This window comes from Delphinapterus leucas, chromosome X, assembly GCF_059928025.1.
Source record: "Delphinapterus leucas isolate spDelLeu-1000000601 "Yukka" chromosome X, BTC_Dleu_Yukka2, whole genome shotgun sequence".
NCBI classification, from domain to species: Eukaryota; Metazoa; Chordata; class Mammalia; order Artiodactyla; family Monodontidae; genus Delphinapterus; species Delphinapterus leucas.
Genome location: NC_143150.1, coordinates 70,515,242 through 70,530,961, shown reverse-complemented (window position 1 = coordinate 70,530,961; position 15,720 = coordinate 70,515,242). Strand labels below are relative to the sequence as shown.

At 45.5% G+C, this 15,720-nt stretch overlaps 1 protein-coding gene across 1 annotated transcript; it reads right to left on the bottom strand.

Annotated features, from left to right (window-relative positions):
* Positions 1–8,001: 8,001 nt before the first annotated feature.
* On the bottom strand, positions 8,002–13,825 carry RPS4X (ribosomal protein S4 X-linked). Its single transcript, XM_022565587.3, has 7 exons — positions 13,742–13,825; positions 12,708–12,785; positions 11,853–12,033; positions 11,365–11,462; positions 9,825–9,996; positions 8,743–8,900; positions 8,002–8,180 (listed from the first exon to the last, which is right to left on the bottom strand). The coding sequence occupies exons 1-7, from the start codon at positions 13,742–13,744 to the stop codon at positions 8,079–8,081; spliced, it is 792 nt and encodes a 263-aa protein (XP_022421295.1). The 5' UTR covers positions 13,745–13,825; the 3' UTR covers positions 8,002–8,078.
* Between the last annotated feature and the right edge of the window lie 1,895 nt (positions 13,826–15,720).

The window sequence follows — 15,720 nt, the reverse complement described above, 5'->3', positions numbered from 1 at the left end:
AGTGGATTATTTTGCAGATGGCTGATCTCATCTATTTATTGTTGATTGTATTAGTTCCAATTTGAGAAGGTGACATTTTCTGACCTTGTCCCCTTAAGCACAAGCAAAAACAGTGGCTTTTTTTTTTGAAAATGAAAAAGTACAAGGTGTGCAGTAAGGATATAAGACAGATGGAGGGAAGGATTTGTAGGGGAACTGCAGGATATACCTCTCATTCATTCATTCATTCAGCGCCCACAATGTGCCAGTTACTGGGCTAGATACTGGGGATACAGCAGTGAGCAAGGTTAGCCTTTAGGATCTCACAGTCTCCTGGAAAAGACAGACAATTAAATAGACAATTATAATACAGTGTGGTAAATTCCATGATGAGAGGAACAGGGAAATGGTGGGCCGTGGGCCCCTACTCTTCCCAGAGGTTTCCCAGAGGAAGCAACATCTCAGCTGAGACTGGAAGGATGGGTGAGAGTCCGCCAGAAAAAACAGATAGGGGAGGGGAGTGCCGGAGAATGGAATGAAAAAAAAATGTTCCTGGAAGAAAAAAGTGTCCAAATAATATGAAGAGAGACAAGAACGGGGTAAATTTGAGGGCCAAAAAGAAAATCATTGACTATAGGAATAGAAGCACTGTGGGGGCGGGAGGGAGAGGAAAAGGATGCTACTTGGGACATGCTGAGGAGATGTCCAAGAGGAGACTCCGGGTGGCAGGTGACTATGTGGGTCTGACTCCAACAAAGAAGTTGTGGGGAATAGAAACCTGGGAATCGGGAGGTAGCGTGTTTTCCCCTATTGAGAAAATAGCTTAGGACCACATTGGGGAGGGCTTGCAAGGGTAGCCCAGGCATTTGGACCTGATTCTACAGGCAGTGTGTTTGAACAAAAAGCTTTGAAGAGGAAGTGACACAATTTAAAAAATCTACAAACAATAAATGCTGGAGAGGGTGTGGAGAAAAGGGAACCCTCTCGCACTGCTGGTGGAAATGTAAATTGATACAGCCACTATGGAGAACAGTATGGAGGTTCCTTAATAAACTAAAAATAGAATTACCATATGACCCAGCAATCCCACTATTGGGCATATACCCTGAGAAAACCATAATTCAAAACGTCACATGTGGACTTCCCTTGTGTCACAGTGGTTAAGAATCCGCCTGCCAATGCAGGGGACACGGGTTTGAGCCCTGGTCTGGGAAGATCCCACATGCCACGGAGCAACTAAGCCCGTGCGCCACAACTACTGAGCCTGCGCTCTAGAGCCCGCAAGCCACAACTACTGAAGCCCGCACACCTAGAGCCTGTGCTCCGCAACAAGAGAAGCCACGCAATGAGAAGCCCGCACACCACAACGAAGAGTAGCCCCTGCTCGCCACAACTAGAGAAAGCCCATGCGCAGCAACAAAGACCCAATGCAGCCAAAAATAAATTAAAAAAAAAAGTCACATGTACCCCAATGTTCATTGCAGCACTATTTACAATAGCCAGGACATGGAAGCAACCTAAATGTCCATCAACTGATGAATGGATAAAGAAGATGTGGTACATATATACAATGGAATATTACTCAGCCATAAAAAGGAAGGAAATTGGGTCATTTGTAGAGATGTGGATGGATGGACTTAGAGTCTGTCATACAGAATGAAGTCAGAAAGAGAGGAATATCTCATATTAACGCATATATGTGGAATCTAGAAAAATGGTACAGATGAATATATTTGCAGGGCAGGAATAGAGATGCAGACGTAGAAAACAGACATGTGGACACAGGGGGTGAAGGGGAGGGTGGGATGAATTGGGAGATCAGGTTTGACAGAAGTATACACTACCATGTGTAAAATCGGTAGCTAGTGGGAACCTGCTGAATAGCACAGGGATCTCAGCTCGGTGCTCTGTGGTGACCTAGATGGGTGGGATGGGGGCGGTGTAGGGAGGTCCAAGAGGGAGGGGATATATGTATACATATAGCTGATTCACTTCGTTGTACAGCAGAAACTAACACAACATTTTATTTTATTTATTTATTTATTTATTTTTGCGGTACCTGGGCCTCTCACTGTTGTGGCCTCTCCCGTTGCGGAGCACAGGCTCTGGATGCTCAGGCTCAGCGGCCATGGCTCATGGGCCCAGCCGCTCCGCGGCGTGTGGGATCTTCCCGGACCGGGGCATGAACCTGCATCCCCTGCATCGGCAGGCGGACTCTCAACCGCTACGCCACCAGGGAAGCCCAAACACAACATTTTAAATCAATTATACTCCAATAAAAAAATATCAATTAGAAAAAATTCTAAATGTTAATATATAAACTGACAAGTAACTTATATTCAATAGAGGTAATAAATAAATACTAAAAACTCATCACTTCCTAATTATTTTACTACATTTTACTATTATCTATAATCTTGAGGTTATTTGCGCCTGCTGTATCCTCATGGTGGGAATGCTATATAATGGTGTGCTACTGCTAACTTCTTCCCAGCTGCCTGTTCATGGTGGTAGTTTGAAATCGGCTATGGAAATTGGTAAACACTACAAATCAGGACTTGATTACTGTTTTGTTGATTGTCTAGAGTTAAGGAACTAACGGAGAAAATGTTAAAATGCTGATAAAACTTAGAAACGTGCTGTGTCTTGTAGCCATTACACTCTAAATTGTACAAAAAATACGGAAACATTCTCTCAGTATTTGAAAAGTATTATTTGATTCAGCAAATAAGTTGTTCATGTCATTGACAAATGAGTGAAGTTCTAACATATGTCTTGGTTGTTTCACTTTTGTCTTATTTGTTAATGCAAACAAAAATATCAACACTTGTCAGAACTACATTTCTTTGTCAGTTGCAACCCTGATGATAGGTTGATATGGATACAAGAGTTTGGCAAAAATCAATGAAAACATTCTGTGAGAATCAACTGGCTATATGGAATTCACAGTAAAGAGTCTTGCCTACTTTCTTACTTGCAAATTGTGTTATACATCCTTTTATTTATTTATTTATTATTTATTTATTTTTGGCTGCGTTGGGTCTTCGTTGCTGCGCGCAGCATTTCTCTAGTTGTGGTGAGCAGGGGCTACTCTTCATTGAGGTGCGCAGGCTTCTTATTGCGGTGGCTTCTCTTGTTGCTGAGCATGGGCTCTAGGCATGCAGGCTTCAGTAGTTGTGGCATGCAGGCTTAGTAGTTGTGGCTCGCGGGCTCTAGAGCACAGGCTCGGTAGTTGTGGCGCACGGGCTTAGTTGCTCTGCGGCATGTGGGATCTTCCCGGACCAGGGCTCGAACCCGTGTCCCCTGCATTGGCAGGCGGATTCTTAACCACTGCACCACCAGGGAAGCCCTATACATCCTTTATATCAGTAAAATGTACAATAAACCTATGTAGATACGCACGCACACACACACACACACACACACATTTTTTCCAGAGAGCTAGATGTTTAAGATTTACCAGCACACCACTAATTATACATGTTCACCATTGCTAGAAAAGCTAAGAAAAACACATGAGCATATCCCTACGAAAGTCCCTGGAATAAGCTGAAAAGCTGTTGGCTCTTGAGAAGTTTCTTCTTTCTGTTGTTGTTATTATTATTAATAAGGGCTATTTGTTGTCTCTTGGGAATATTCTTTATTATTGTTATTTATTGTCCAAACAGTACCACATCCTCAGAAATCAAAATGGTAGAGAAAAAAAATTGGCCCACAAACTCCTGCCTGAGCAAATCAAACCGCTTCATTTTTCATTCTCTCTTTGGCCTTTAGGATTGATCTTTGGGTTTGGGGAATTTTCCAGGCCCAACAACCTGGGGCAGATGAGCGGATTTCCCTGATTTAGGATGGATAAGTCCTCCCCGAAAAGACAGCATCTCTCTTGGGTGTCCAGTTACCCAAGGTAACGTGGAAATTAACTCCTTGAGTGGAGCCCCTGAGAGCCAGCACTTGACATTTCTTGGCACCAGGAACTCAAGGTCATGATGTCTTCAACTGACTTTCGAAGGGTTCGAAAAATAGGTGTGTGTGTATGTGTGTGTACATGTCTACACAGAGAAATAAAGCAAATGTGACAAAACGTTAACTATTATTGAATCTAGCTAGTGTCTATACAGGTGATCACTGTACTACTCTTTTGGCTTTTCCTATATATTTGAAAGTTCATAATATAAACTAGCTGTATAGAGTCCATGCAAGGTGCTAAGACAGGAGGGTACCTCTCTTGTTCAAGAAACAGCAGGAGAAACAAAACAGTAAACAAAACAAAACAAAAATGAAACAAACAAAAAATAAACAGCAGGAGGCCAGAGTGGCTGGCACAGATTGATCCAGGGGGAGAGTAGTAGAAGAAGTCAGAGGCCAGATTGTAGGGGGCCTCATGGGGCCTTGTGATGACGGTGGATTTTAGTCTGAGTGAGATCGGAGCCACTGGGGCCTCTGAGCAGAGGAGTGACCTAACTTACACACTTTAAACAGGGTTCCTCTGGCTGTTGGGTTGAGACTGTAGGGAGGTAAGGATGGAAGCCAGGAAGCCAGTCAGGGGTTAATGCTATAATCTATAATGTAGGCCAGAGTTGTTGGTGGCTCAGACCAGGGTAGTAGCAATGCAGGTGATGAGAAGTGGTCTGATATTGTTTGGGGGCCGGGGGAGGGCAGACACCTTACCATTTTTTTGTCCCTTTGTAAGTTTATTGTGAAAAATGTCAAACATATACAGAGGGGACACAGAGGGGACTGCCCTGGTGGCGCAGTGGTTAAGAATCTGCCTGCCAATGCAGGGGACGCGGGTTTGAGCCCTGGTCCGGGAAGATCCCACATGCTGCGGAGCAACTAAACGCGTGTGCCACAACTACTGAGCCTGTGAGCCACAACTACTGAAGTCTGCACGCCTAGAGCCCGTGCTCTGCTACAAGAGAAGCCACTGCAATGAGAAGCCCGTGCACCACAACAAAGAGTAGCCCCCACTCACTGCAACTAGAGAAAGCCCGCACGCAGCACCAAAGACCCAACACAGCCAAAGATAAATCCCTGGTCCGGGAAGATCCCACATGCTGTGGAGCAACTAAGCCCATGCCCCACAACTACTGAGGCCACGTGCTGCAACTACTGAAGCCCGTGCTCCGCAACAAGAGAAGCCACCACAATGAGAAGCCCGTGCTCCGCAATGAAGAGTAGCCCCTGCTTGCCGCAACCAGAGAAACCCCACGCACAGCAATGAAGATCCAATGCAGTCGAAAAAGAAAAAAAGAAACATATACAGAAGTGTTGTGACTGGTGTAATGAACCCCATGTACTCATCACCCAGCTTCAACATTATCAGTACATGGTCAATCCTGTTTCATTGATATTCCTCACCCACTAGATTATTTTAAAGCAAATTCCAGATTGCTTGTCATTTCTTCTGCAAACCCTTCATTATGTGTCACAGAAAGATAAGGACTCTTTATGATTATCATGTAAAAAATGACCAGTAATTCCTAAATATCACCCAATGTGGACTCTGGATATATTTTGAAGGTAGAACCAACAGAATTTTCTAATAAAATTATGTGTGGAACATAAGAAAAGGAGTAGAATCAAGGACAAGTCCAAAGTGTTTGACTTGAGTAGCTGGTAAGACGGCATTTGCTGTGAAATGAGATGGCAAAGACTTTGTATAGAGCTGATTGGCATGAGTCAGGGGGCAGAGGGGTGGTTATGGCCCTTCTTTAACATCTAGTTTAGAAACAACACAGGATTTGGATCTCAAAGAATCAAGAGGGCTCTTGTAGAACTATAAGGTTCTACACAAGTCCTAGCTGTTTGTATTCTCGTTCTCATTCAAATCTGTGCTGTGCTGCCCTGAGTGGAGCATGAGGCCCAGTCTGCTAAAGGAACAAGGGAAGTAAACCAAGCCCAATAAAGTTCTGCTTGCTTCAGTCAGTTTTATCTTGGGACCATTTGTCTGCCTTTCTGCTGAGATGATCTCTAAGATTCCCTCTAGCTCTAAGATTTTATGAATCAAATTGGAAGCCTTCTTAAGCCTACAAAGACTCAAGCCATATATTTGGAAACTGTAGCTCATTCTAATGATACAGGCTGCTTTCGCTAAGTCCACCGATACAACTTGGTATGAGGATGGAAATCTTCCCCCACATTGGGACTAGTTCCTTAAAAAAAAAATCCCCATGCTAGCTTAAGAAATAACCAAAATAAACTTAAAATGTTTAAAAAATTCTGGTGATGTGAAGAGAATGCAGCCAAATACACCAATTCCGCATTTGGAAAAGATGGCTGGCCAATCAGCATCTAGGAAACCACTGCACTTGTGGAAAGAACCAACTTGGAGGCCTTTCATCCCCCATATTTGCTTTGGTTCCTTAGCTAAAATTCAAATCATTTACATCATCTGCTAAGACTCAGGACAAACCTAGAAAGTGCAAAAGAATCCACCAGCATTCAGTGACCCCTGCCCTCTAGCCTTTCAGTCTTCCCTGTTTCTCAAGGGGCACCATAAAGATTACTTCTGATCTGGCCCCTCATCGTAACTACCTTTCTGGATAAGCTCCACTCCTGGCAAGAGAATTAGGCTGAAATAACGTGTCTGGCACTTCCACACCCCTCTCCCACTGGATTTGGCTGGACCCAGTTCTGCAGAAATTCCCTTTCTCCTGCTTAAGCAGCAGTCCTGTGGCCCCAGCCAATTGTGCTTTAGTCTGCAATATGGAAGGCAGAGATGCCCTGTGGGGTCAAACCTGGGCTTGGGAGACACCTGGGCATGCATCCTACTTTTGCTGACTAGTTTGTATGTTGCTCAGTTCTTTGGCAAGACCAGTATTCTACTGCTTGGCTCCAAGCCCAGGACGCAGCCAGGAGTGGAGATGCTGTCCCAAGCCACAGCTCAACAGGCTTCCTCATCCACTGGACCACAGGCCTGGGCACCAGAGATGACCATTAGACATGCCCAGTTAAATATGCAATGATTTCACAGGTTCATCATGCCTCAGATGGAGGAAGGCATCCAAAACAACTGTTTTTCACTCCAAATCCTGCCATGAGGGGCAAGGGAGATTAAGTGGTCTGCAATAAGATGTTAAATGAAGGTGATGGTGAGATCTTAAGAGGGCAGTGGTTCTTAACACAGGGCAATTTTGCTCCCATGGAGGATCTGGCTATGGCTCAAGTCAGTTTCTGGTTATCACAACAGGGAAGAACAGAAGGGCATGCTGTTAACGTCTGGTGGGTAGAGGCCAGAGATGCTGTTCAACATCCCACAATACACAGGGCAGCCACCCACAAGTTATCTGGCCCAATAGTATGAAGATTGAAAAGCCCTGATATAGGAGGCCAAGGTGGTTTTTGTTCTCGGCTGGAAGACGCACATTGTAGGGTAACAGGAAGGAGAGCTGGTTGTTATCACACTGCAGGGTAACTGACACTGTTGTAAGAGACCCAGGGCTTAAAATGAGGAACAGATCTAAACAGCTGGCCCTTTGCATCAGGGACACCTCTTCTTGAGACTGGTAAGCAAACATGGTTTTGCAGTCCTAAGGAATGGAACTGAGGACTGAATGCTGTGGCAGCTGGAGAATGATAGAGGACTAAGTCCAAGCAAGTGCATTGCTTTGCAACATCAAGAGCCCATAACTCTATACTGATCTGTATCCAAAGCTGGACACAGACGTGGGAAAAACAGATGAGCCAGGCTTGTGTATGGGTAGTGCAATGAAGACCAAAGAGGGCAATCATTTCTTTAAAAAAGGCTAAGAGAACAGGGTAAATGAGGTCCCAGCCAAGTAAGGGAGCTTGGCCTTATGGGCTTCCCTGGCTCTCTATTCTTCAGTTACTTGCTGCTCCTTCTTTGCCAAGTTTGATGTGTTCTCCCTCCCACCACCACCCAGGCCCGGCCTATAGGAGACACAGATTCACATCCCAGAATGCCCAAGCCTGCCTGAAAATTCAATCTACTTTTCATGTTATAAAGTAGAAAAGAAAATGTAAATCAAAGGAAACGAACAAACCCAAACCCAAACCACAACAAACACTAAAAAGGCTTTTAATTATGTAGCATTATTTCTAAGTACAGACTTTCCCAATCACATCACTTAGAGATCATTTTATCCACTGCTCTGTTTGGCTGCCAGTCTCTTGTCTCTCTCCTCAGCAATGGTAAGGCGGATACCCTTTCCACGAGGAAGAGAGATCCATGGTTTGTTGCCCTGGAGGAGAAAACAAGGAGAATCAAAACTTGCTACACACCATCAACAGGTTGGCACATGCTACATTTGTCTTCTCATCTAGAGGAAAAGAGAAGCCTGTCTGTGAAAACACTCAGCAACAGTCAGGCAGTCTTAAGACACTTTGATGCTCGTTTATCAGAAATACCCACTTTAAACTTGTTGCCCGTATCTGTAGATGCAAACTACAATGCCCTTCATAATTAGTCTCAGAAGTACTGAAATAGTGCCCAAGGCCAAGCATCTGTTCCAAAAAGCACCCCCCCCGCCCCAACACAGGCACAAATTAAAGAACCTAACTATAAGGCATATTCATCCCATTACTGGCACTTTCCACCAACCCAGGTGTGAACTGGTCCGCCGCTGATTCTCTGACACTGAAAACGCACAGATCTGCCTCAGCCCTGTTGTGAGCCCTATCCCAGAGGAGGCTTTACACTAGGTTCAGCAGAGCCAGCAGGAGCCAGGCACTGCAATCCCAGCCAGTGCCTGCATTGTACAGGTTTCTCTGGACTAGGCAGAAGACAGAGAAACCCAGACTTACTTTGCCAATAACGAAAATGTTGGAGAGCCGGGTGGCAAAGCTATTGCCGTTGGCATCTTTCACATGAACTACATCAAAAGAACCAGGATGCCTCTCCCGGTTAGTGATCACACCAATTCTTCCCAGATTAGCACCTCCAGTCACCATGCACAGGTTACCTAGGCAGGAAGGAACAGACAATCTGCTCAGAGCAAGGAACCGTGCCTTGTGTAGTGAATGAGAGACAGGTCTGCAACAAAGTTAATCTTTTTTTCCCAGTTGAATTCACTTCCATGGATCTGTTACCCAAGCTAGAACTCTCAGGGCCCTCTTTTAAGATTTCCCCTATCCTTCCTGTACAGCTAATAAATGTAATAAACTCCACTGCACCCACCTCACTAGGTCCTTACCATGTCTTGCCTGGACTACTGCTGTTCCTGCAAGGCACAATTCTCTGCTACTGTTGTGAACAGATATGGGGGATGATGACAGCATTACAAAGGGCTGTTATCTCAGTTAAGTTTGTTCTGCTTTGTTAGACTCCCCTGCCCAGCCCTCAAGCCACTTCCATGGATGGGGAGGCTTTTGAGATCTGGAGCAGACCTGAGAACATGTTATACAAGACCTCATCTCTGCCACACAGAATATTCTAAGCACTTGGATCCCTGAGGTAAAAATACCATACACCTGGGCATTGGAGCAGTTACCTGTTCTCAGCTTCTCACAACTCCCCACTGAAAACATTCTTAGCTGACTTCCCTCCCCACAATTCAGAACATATTCCTCTCTCTAACCCTCATTGCCACCACAAAGCCATGCCAAAATGAGACACCGTAAGGGTTTACAGATTCTCTGAACATTTCTTAAAACTAAGAGTTGCCTCCTTCCCAATCCGTTACTACATCAACAAAAGACATCTAGCTTTTGTTGCTAACTAGGCGCACATCAGAATCACCTCGAGCCCCCAAAACGCCAAACAAAACCCTGTACCCAGGCCCTGCACAAGTCATAGGGCTTGATTAAATTAACTTAAAAATAAAAGTAAAGAACAGCTCTTATGTCTGGCCTTTAAAGAGAATGCTTATGTAGCACAGCCTGCTTACCAGTGTCAAATTTGATGAAATCAGTAATCTTGCCAGTCTCCAAATCAATCTGGATGGTGTCATTCACCTTGATGAGGGGATCAGGGTAGCGGATGGTGCGAGCATCATGGGTCACCAGATGAGGGATTCCTTTTGTCCCCACAAAGATCTTTCTCACTTTGCATAACTTATACTGAAACACATGGGTTACCCACATTAGTCTAGCTCACATGCACTATGCTCCAGAGTAGTTCTTTCAAAGCCACAAATCACCAGCTTAAAGGTGCAACCAGCAGCTGAAGGTACCAGCCCCCACACAGAACAGCCTGTTTCCTTAGCTGCAGCTGAATAATGGGGTCCCTGACTTTTCTTCCCACTCCCCCATAAATTCATCTTGCACACTGCCCCCTTCTAGGCTAGCCTTCCTATTTCTTATTATGTATTTCCTCTATAGTACTGCATCACCCCCAAGGTTAAAAGTTCAAAGCACTTAAGGCCTCACAACCTCAAACTCCCAGGTGGAGGGATGATCACCACCATTTCCTCCCCGCTCCAATGCAAATCACCTCCCCTTCCCCAGGCCGTTTAAGTCTCAAGGGGCTTCTGAATTCTTCCCTCCAACTCACCCAGAGAGCTAACAAGTGCCTCTTAATGGCTCCCTCTACATCACAATTGAGTTTTGTCTCACAAACTGCAATTGTATTACCAGTTCATCTAATCAACAATTTCACAAAGCATTTCACTCCAAGACATCTTTTAAGTAAATCAAATCACCTTGATGCCAATGGACGTGCCCTCCAGCCCGCTGGTAACAAGGTAGCTAAGGAAATTAGCTGATTCATCCAATTGAATTAACCTTCACTTACAGCCAATAATTCAAGAAGCCATGAACTTTTGCATAAAACCATCACAACAAACTGGATTAAATAATCAATGTCTGTAACCTTTTTTGAGTTACCTCAAACTAGTGCCCCGAGCGTTATTGGTCTCCTCCACTAATACCTTTCCCCTCCCCAGAGTAAAAGCTAGACAAAGGGCCAGTAGGATTGAACTAGATATTGGTTTTCTGGCCCTTTATCCTTAAAGGACCCATACTTCAGATACTCAAACGTTCCTAGGAATCACTCTCCTTGCCTCAAAAAAAGGCAAGCAGAAGTCACTGCTCAGCTAGAATTCATTTCTGCCATAAAAAGCACTCTGTTGGGGCTTCCCTGGTGGCGTAGTGGTTGAGAGTCCGCCTGCCGATGCAGGGGACACGGGTTCATGTCCCGGTCCGGGAAGATCCCACATGCCGCAGAGCAGCTGGGCCCGTGAGCCATGGCCTCTGAGCCTGCGCGTCCGGAGCCTGTGCTCCGCAACGGGAGAGGCCCGCGTACCGCAAAAAAAAAAAAAAAAAGGCACTGTGTTGAGGATGTTAACTTGACTGGCTGTTTCCAGGTATAAGATTATGAGTAATTCTAATCTACCTACCTCACCACAATGGATCAGTCCATGTACTTAATAATAACTTAGAATCAAGTACTTTTACTAAACGAAGGCCCAGCCTGCTTGCAACACTCACCTTGGCCTCCTCAGGTGTAATACGATGAACAGCAAAGCGACCCTTGGTGTCATAGATCAGACGAAAATTCTCTCCAGTCTTGTCAATGCTGATGACATCTGATAACAAATGGTAATAACTAAGGTTACTATAGTGACCCCCAGTAACCCCATGCTGAACAATAACCACACTATAAGGGAAAAAAAAACCCGTATGCTTCCCATTTCGAATATTAACAAGGATTCCTAACATCAATGATGGCTAGCTAATCTTTTATGTTTCAAAATCCTGTTTTTATGACCCGTAAAATCTGAAGTGAATTGAAATTTGGTTTTGAGAAATGATTTATGATTTGCAGCCCTACAATATGGAAGTAAAACTCTTGAGAGGGAAAGTCATGCTTTATTTCTGAGACTGAAAAAGCCCACCACTTTAGAGAGGGAGATAAAAAAAAAACCAAGGAAAAAAAAAAATCAAGGAGCACCAAGTGCCCACCATTAACCACTTACCCATAAAACCAGCAGGGTAGGTTATATCAGTGCGGACCTTGCCATCAATCTTAATGAAACGCTGCATGCAGATCTTCTTTACTTCATCTCCTGTTAGGGCATATTTAAGTCTGTTCCTTAGGAAAATAATTAGGGGGAGACATTCCCTCAGCTTGTGAGGACCGGTAGATGGACGAGGAGCCTGTAAAATGATTTTAAAAGTTATCTTAGGGCTTCCCTGGTGGCGCAGTGGTTGAGAGTCTGCCTGCCAATGAGGGGGACATGGGTTCGAGCCCTGGTCTGGGAGGATCCCATGTGCCATGGAGCAACTGGGCCCGTGCACCACAGCTGCTGGGCCTGTGCTCTGGAGCCCGCGAGCCACAACTATTGGGCCCACGCACAGCCACGAAGACACAGTGCAGAAAAAAAAAAGTTATCTTAAACTATTGGTGGGATTCACTCAAACTACCCCTCAAGTCCTGAGATTCACCAGACTATCACCCGCCCCCCCCCCAATTGGGGTAAACAAGAGGTATTCAAAGTGTGCAAAACTATTCCAGACCTTTAAAGTTTTACAGCATTTTCCTTTCAGAGGACCAGGCCTGTTAAGAACATTTGAGGTCCTGCATACATGTGGTATGTGGAAGAAATGAGGCACAGAATTATTAGGTAAGAGGTGGGGCACAGCTAGATAACACAGGGCCCTTAAGAAGAGAGTAACTCAGGATACAGTAATCAGGGATGCCTGACACATAAAGGAGCAGTATAGAGTGTGTCCCTTAAATACATCAATCATATCTGGATAAAACTGTAAAAGACACGTCCCTTAAGATACTTACAACACAAGAAACATGCTTACAATATAATGATACTTACAAACACACCAGTCAGTTTATCCAGCATCCAATGCTTTGGAGCTGCTACGCGCTTCAGGTGCTTCTTGGGACCACGAGCCTGAAGGAGTTTTCGATTTTAATACTGTTAAACAGTTTCAGGTCTTTTCAAGAACAGTTTACACAGCTACAACTATTCTCTAAAGACCAGCATCTGTTTCCTCTTCAGCAAAATGTGGACAATGTAAAAAGCACAGGGCCGTGATTAAAGGCAGAGAAGCAAATGTATACATAGTATACAGCAAAATACTGTAGGTTTCACAAACTGCAACCAGCCTTCTCACTGTACAGAGAACGTTAACTGTCTTTCAGAACAATTTTTCCAATTATTTATGTTACCACTTAAAAGTGCATATGCTTCTAGAGGCTGTTTTTACTAGGACATTATGCTGGTGAAATAGCCAGGGGGGTTGGACCTCCTGGCACACAGCCAGCCAGCAACAGAAACTGACCAGAATCTGTGCTTCTACTTATCCAACGGACAATTTCTCGAAATATGTCAGGTTTTAAAGTGTTAGATGCGAGACTTAATCTGACCTCAGCACAACCACGTGCCAACAGTGGCTTACTCAAACTCTAAAGGTGAGATCACTTTTCACCTTAAAATGCAGAAGGAAACCTTTTTAATGCCGTATACAGAGGCTTACTAGCCACACTACGTAAAGTCAGGCCGTGCCAAAAACACGACGGAAGAACTCTCCACCCTCCCCGGGCCCGACGTCTGTCCTCTGGGCCCACCCGGGGCTCCAGCCTGGTAAGCAAGACGCTCCTCCCAGGGCCGCATGATGCGTGATCGGGTGTGGCTGGCCGGGAGACCGAGGCCTTCCCGCCAGCCGAACCGATCATCCCCCAACCACCCATCGCCAACAGCCGGTGTTCGCCCTAGTCCTCGAGCACCCCTGGGCCCACCCCACCAATCGCTCTCCCTTCGCCTCCGCCTGACCAGCCCCTGGTAGCCCCAGCCCTTGGAGGATGGAGGCTGATGAGTCCCAAGAGCTCGCAAAGAAGCTGCCTTACCATGGCTGCGCTAGGCACGGAAAGAGGCCCACCTACTTCCGGAGCGCAGAGAAAAGAGGGTGCACGGCTGCGCGCGCCGGGGCTTCGGACGCTCCGCCCAGCTCCGCCTAGCTCCGCCTTTTCACGGCGCGTGGGGACGCTATCTTGCCACCTGCTGGTGGGAGGTCAGAGGTCCGGGGCTTGGGAACAGCTGCCGAAAAAGGGGTGTCTCCCAAGGGCGAATTCCTCCCTCCCTTTCCGCCCTCCCCCGTCCAGTGTTTCCCGAGCGCCTCTGGGGCGCCTGATTCTGTGTGAGGTGCTGGACAAACCAAGATGAGCTAGACAAACTCCCTGTCTTTAAGGAGAGGGCAAAGTGAGGCTACTTAAGGTCCACATATACATGATCATATAATCAATAGAATACATTGACATGAATAAGGTCCTACTGTATAGCACAGGGAACTAAGTTCAATATCTTGTAACAAACTGTAACGGAAAAGAATCTGAAAAGGAATATATATATATATATATACACATATACATATATATGTGTATATATATATCTGAATCACTTTGCTGTACTCCAGAAACTAACACAATTTTGTAAATCTACTATACTTCAAATAAATAAATAAAATTTGAAAAAGAATACATTGAAATGAATATCTAATATTATTTCTTAAACATATATCTTGTCTGCTTCTTCTTCCAAGTTCCTTCAAGCCAGTCAACCTGCCCATACTGTAAATTGGGAAGAATCAATATTTTTTTCTCTCCCTTCTCTGCAGATTACCGAGGGGGTGGAGTGTAAGGGGTGGGAGGGTAGGATCTCTGCTTGAACTCTGCCCCTCGATTTCTGTACAACGCATTTAGCACTTACCATAAAGTCTCAGGGACGAGAGGGAACATTAGAGACCATCCAGTTATCTAACTAAAACTTAGATCCGATCCTGTGATTTCCCTACTTTGAAACTGCCCTTGGGCCTCCTGCCTAGCCCCTCAGGTCCCTCTGCCCGTCACCTCCTGCCTCCTGCACCCAGACACCCATTGCTCCCTTACCCTATCCCAAACCTCAAAGCTTAAGCCACTCCAAGGTATTACTGCTCTGTCTGACAAAGCCGCCTCTTTCAAGCCTCCTGCCTGTGGACCTGATGATCCCTCAGCTTGGAACTGCCATGAATAGCTCAACCCCCTTCCTGGGCACCTAATCCCACTTGTCAGCCTTGGAGATGCGTACAGCTCAGGTCCCTCTGGCTCTGTGAGCCCCGGGTCCCCTCAGGCAGGGTGAATCCCACATTCGTCTGTCCCAGACCCCTCAGTTCAAACTCCTCGTCTATCCTGCACTAGACTGTGAGTATCTCCATGAAAGAGCCTGCTTAATTCACCTTTGCCACCTAACAGAGAGCTTAGCGCTATGTCCAGCACTTGGTAAATACTTGTTGAATGAACAAACTGAGTCAACATCCCACTCATTGTGCCAAGTCTCACTGTACTATCCCTGAGAGCATCCAGCCTCTGCCTGACCTCCTCCCACCATGGGTCAAGCTCCTAACCGAGGAGGTTCCATTTTACATGTCTCTGTCTCTGCCCTCCACTTCATCCCCCAGCAGTCTGCAGAGGAGCAAGAGAGAAAAAAAATGGTTGGCTCTTTTCAATCAGACAGTATTCACTAGGAGGGCAGGGACTCCTCTTTGTCTAAAACTAGATCCGTAGTAAAGCATGCTATAGACGACTATTAGCAAGAAGGGGCAATTGATTGGAGGTGGGGATTAGAGAGAGAAGATGATGAGACAATAGAAGGTGCATTTTGAGGTATTCAGTCTGAGGGCATTGGGAAGATGGTGGTGCAGCCAACAGATATGATGGGGGTTCACTTGGGAGTGAGGAAAGACCATGGGACTTCAGCTTGAGAGGATAGGAAAAATGTCTGGTTAGAGCTGCAGATCTTACTTAAGATCACACAGCTAGCTGGGAGTGGGGGATGGGGTAGGGAGGCTGGT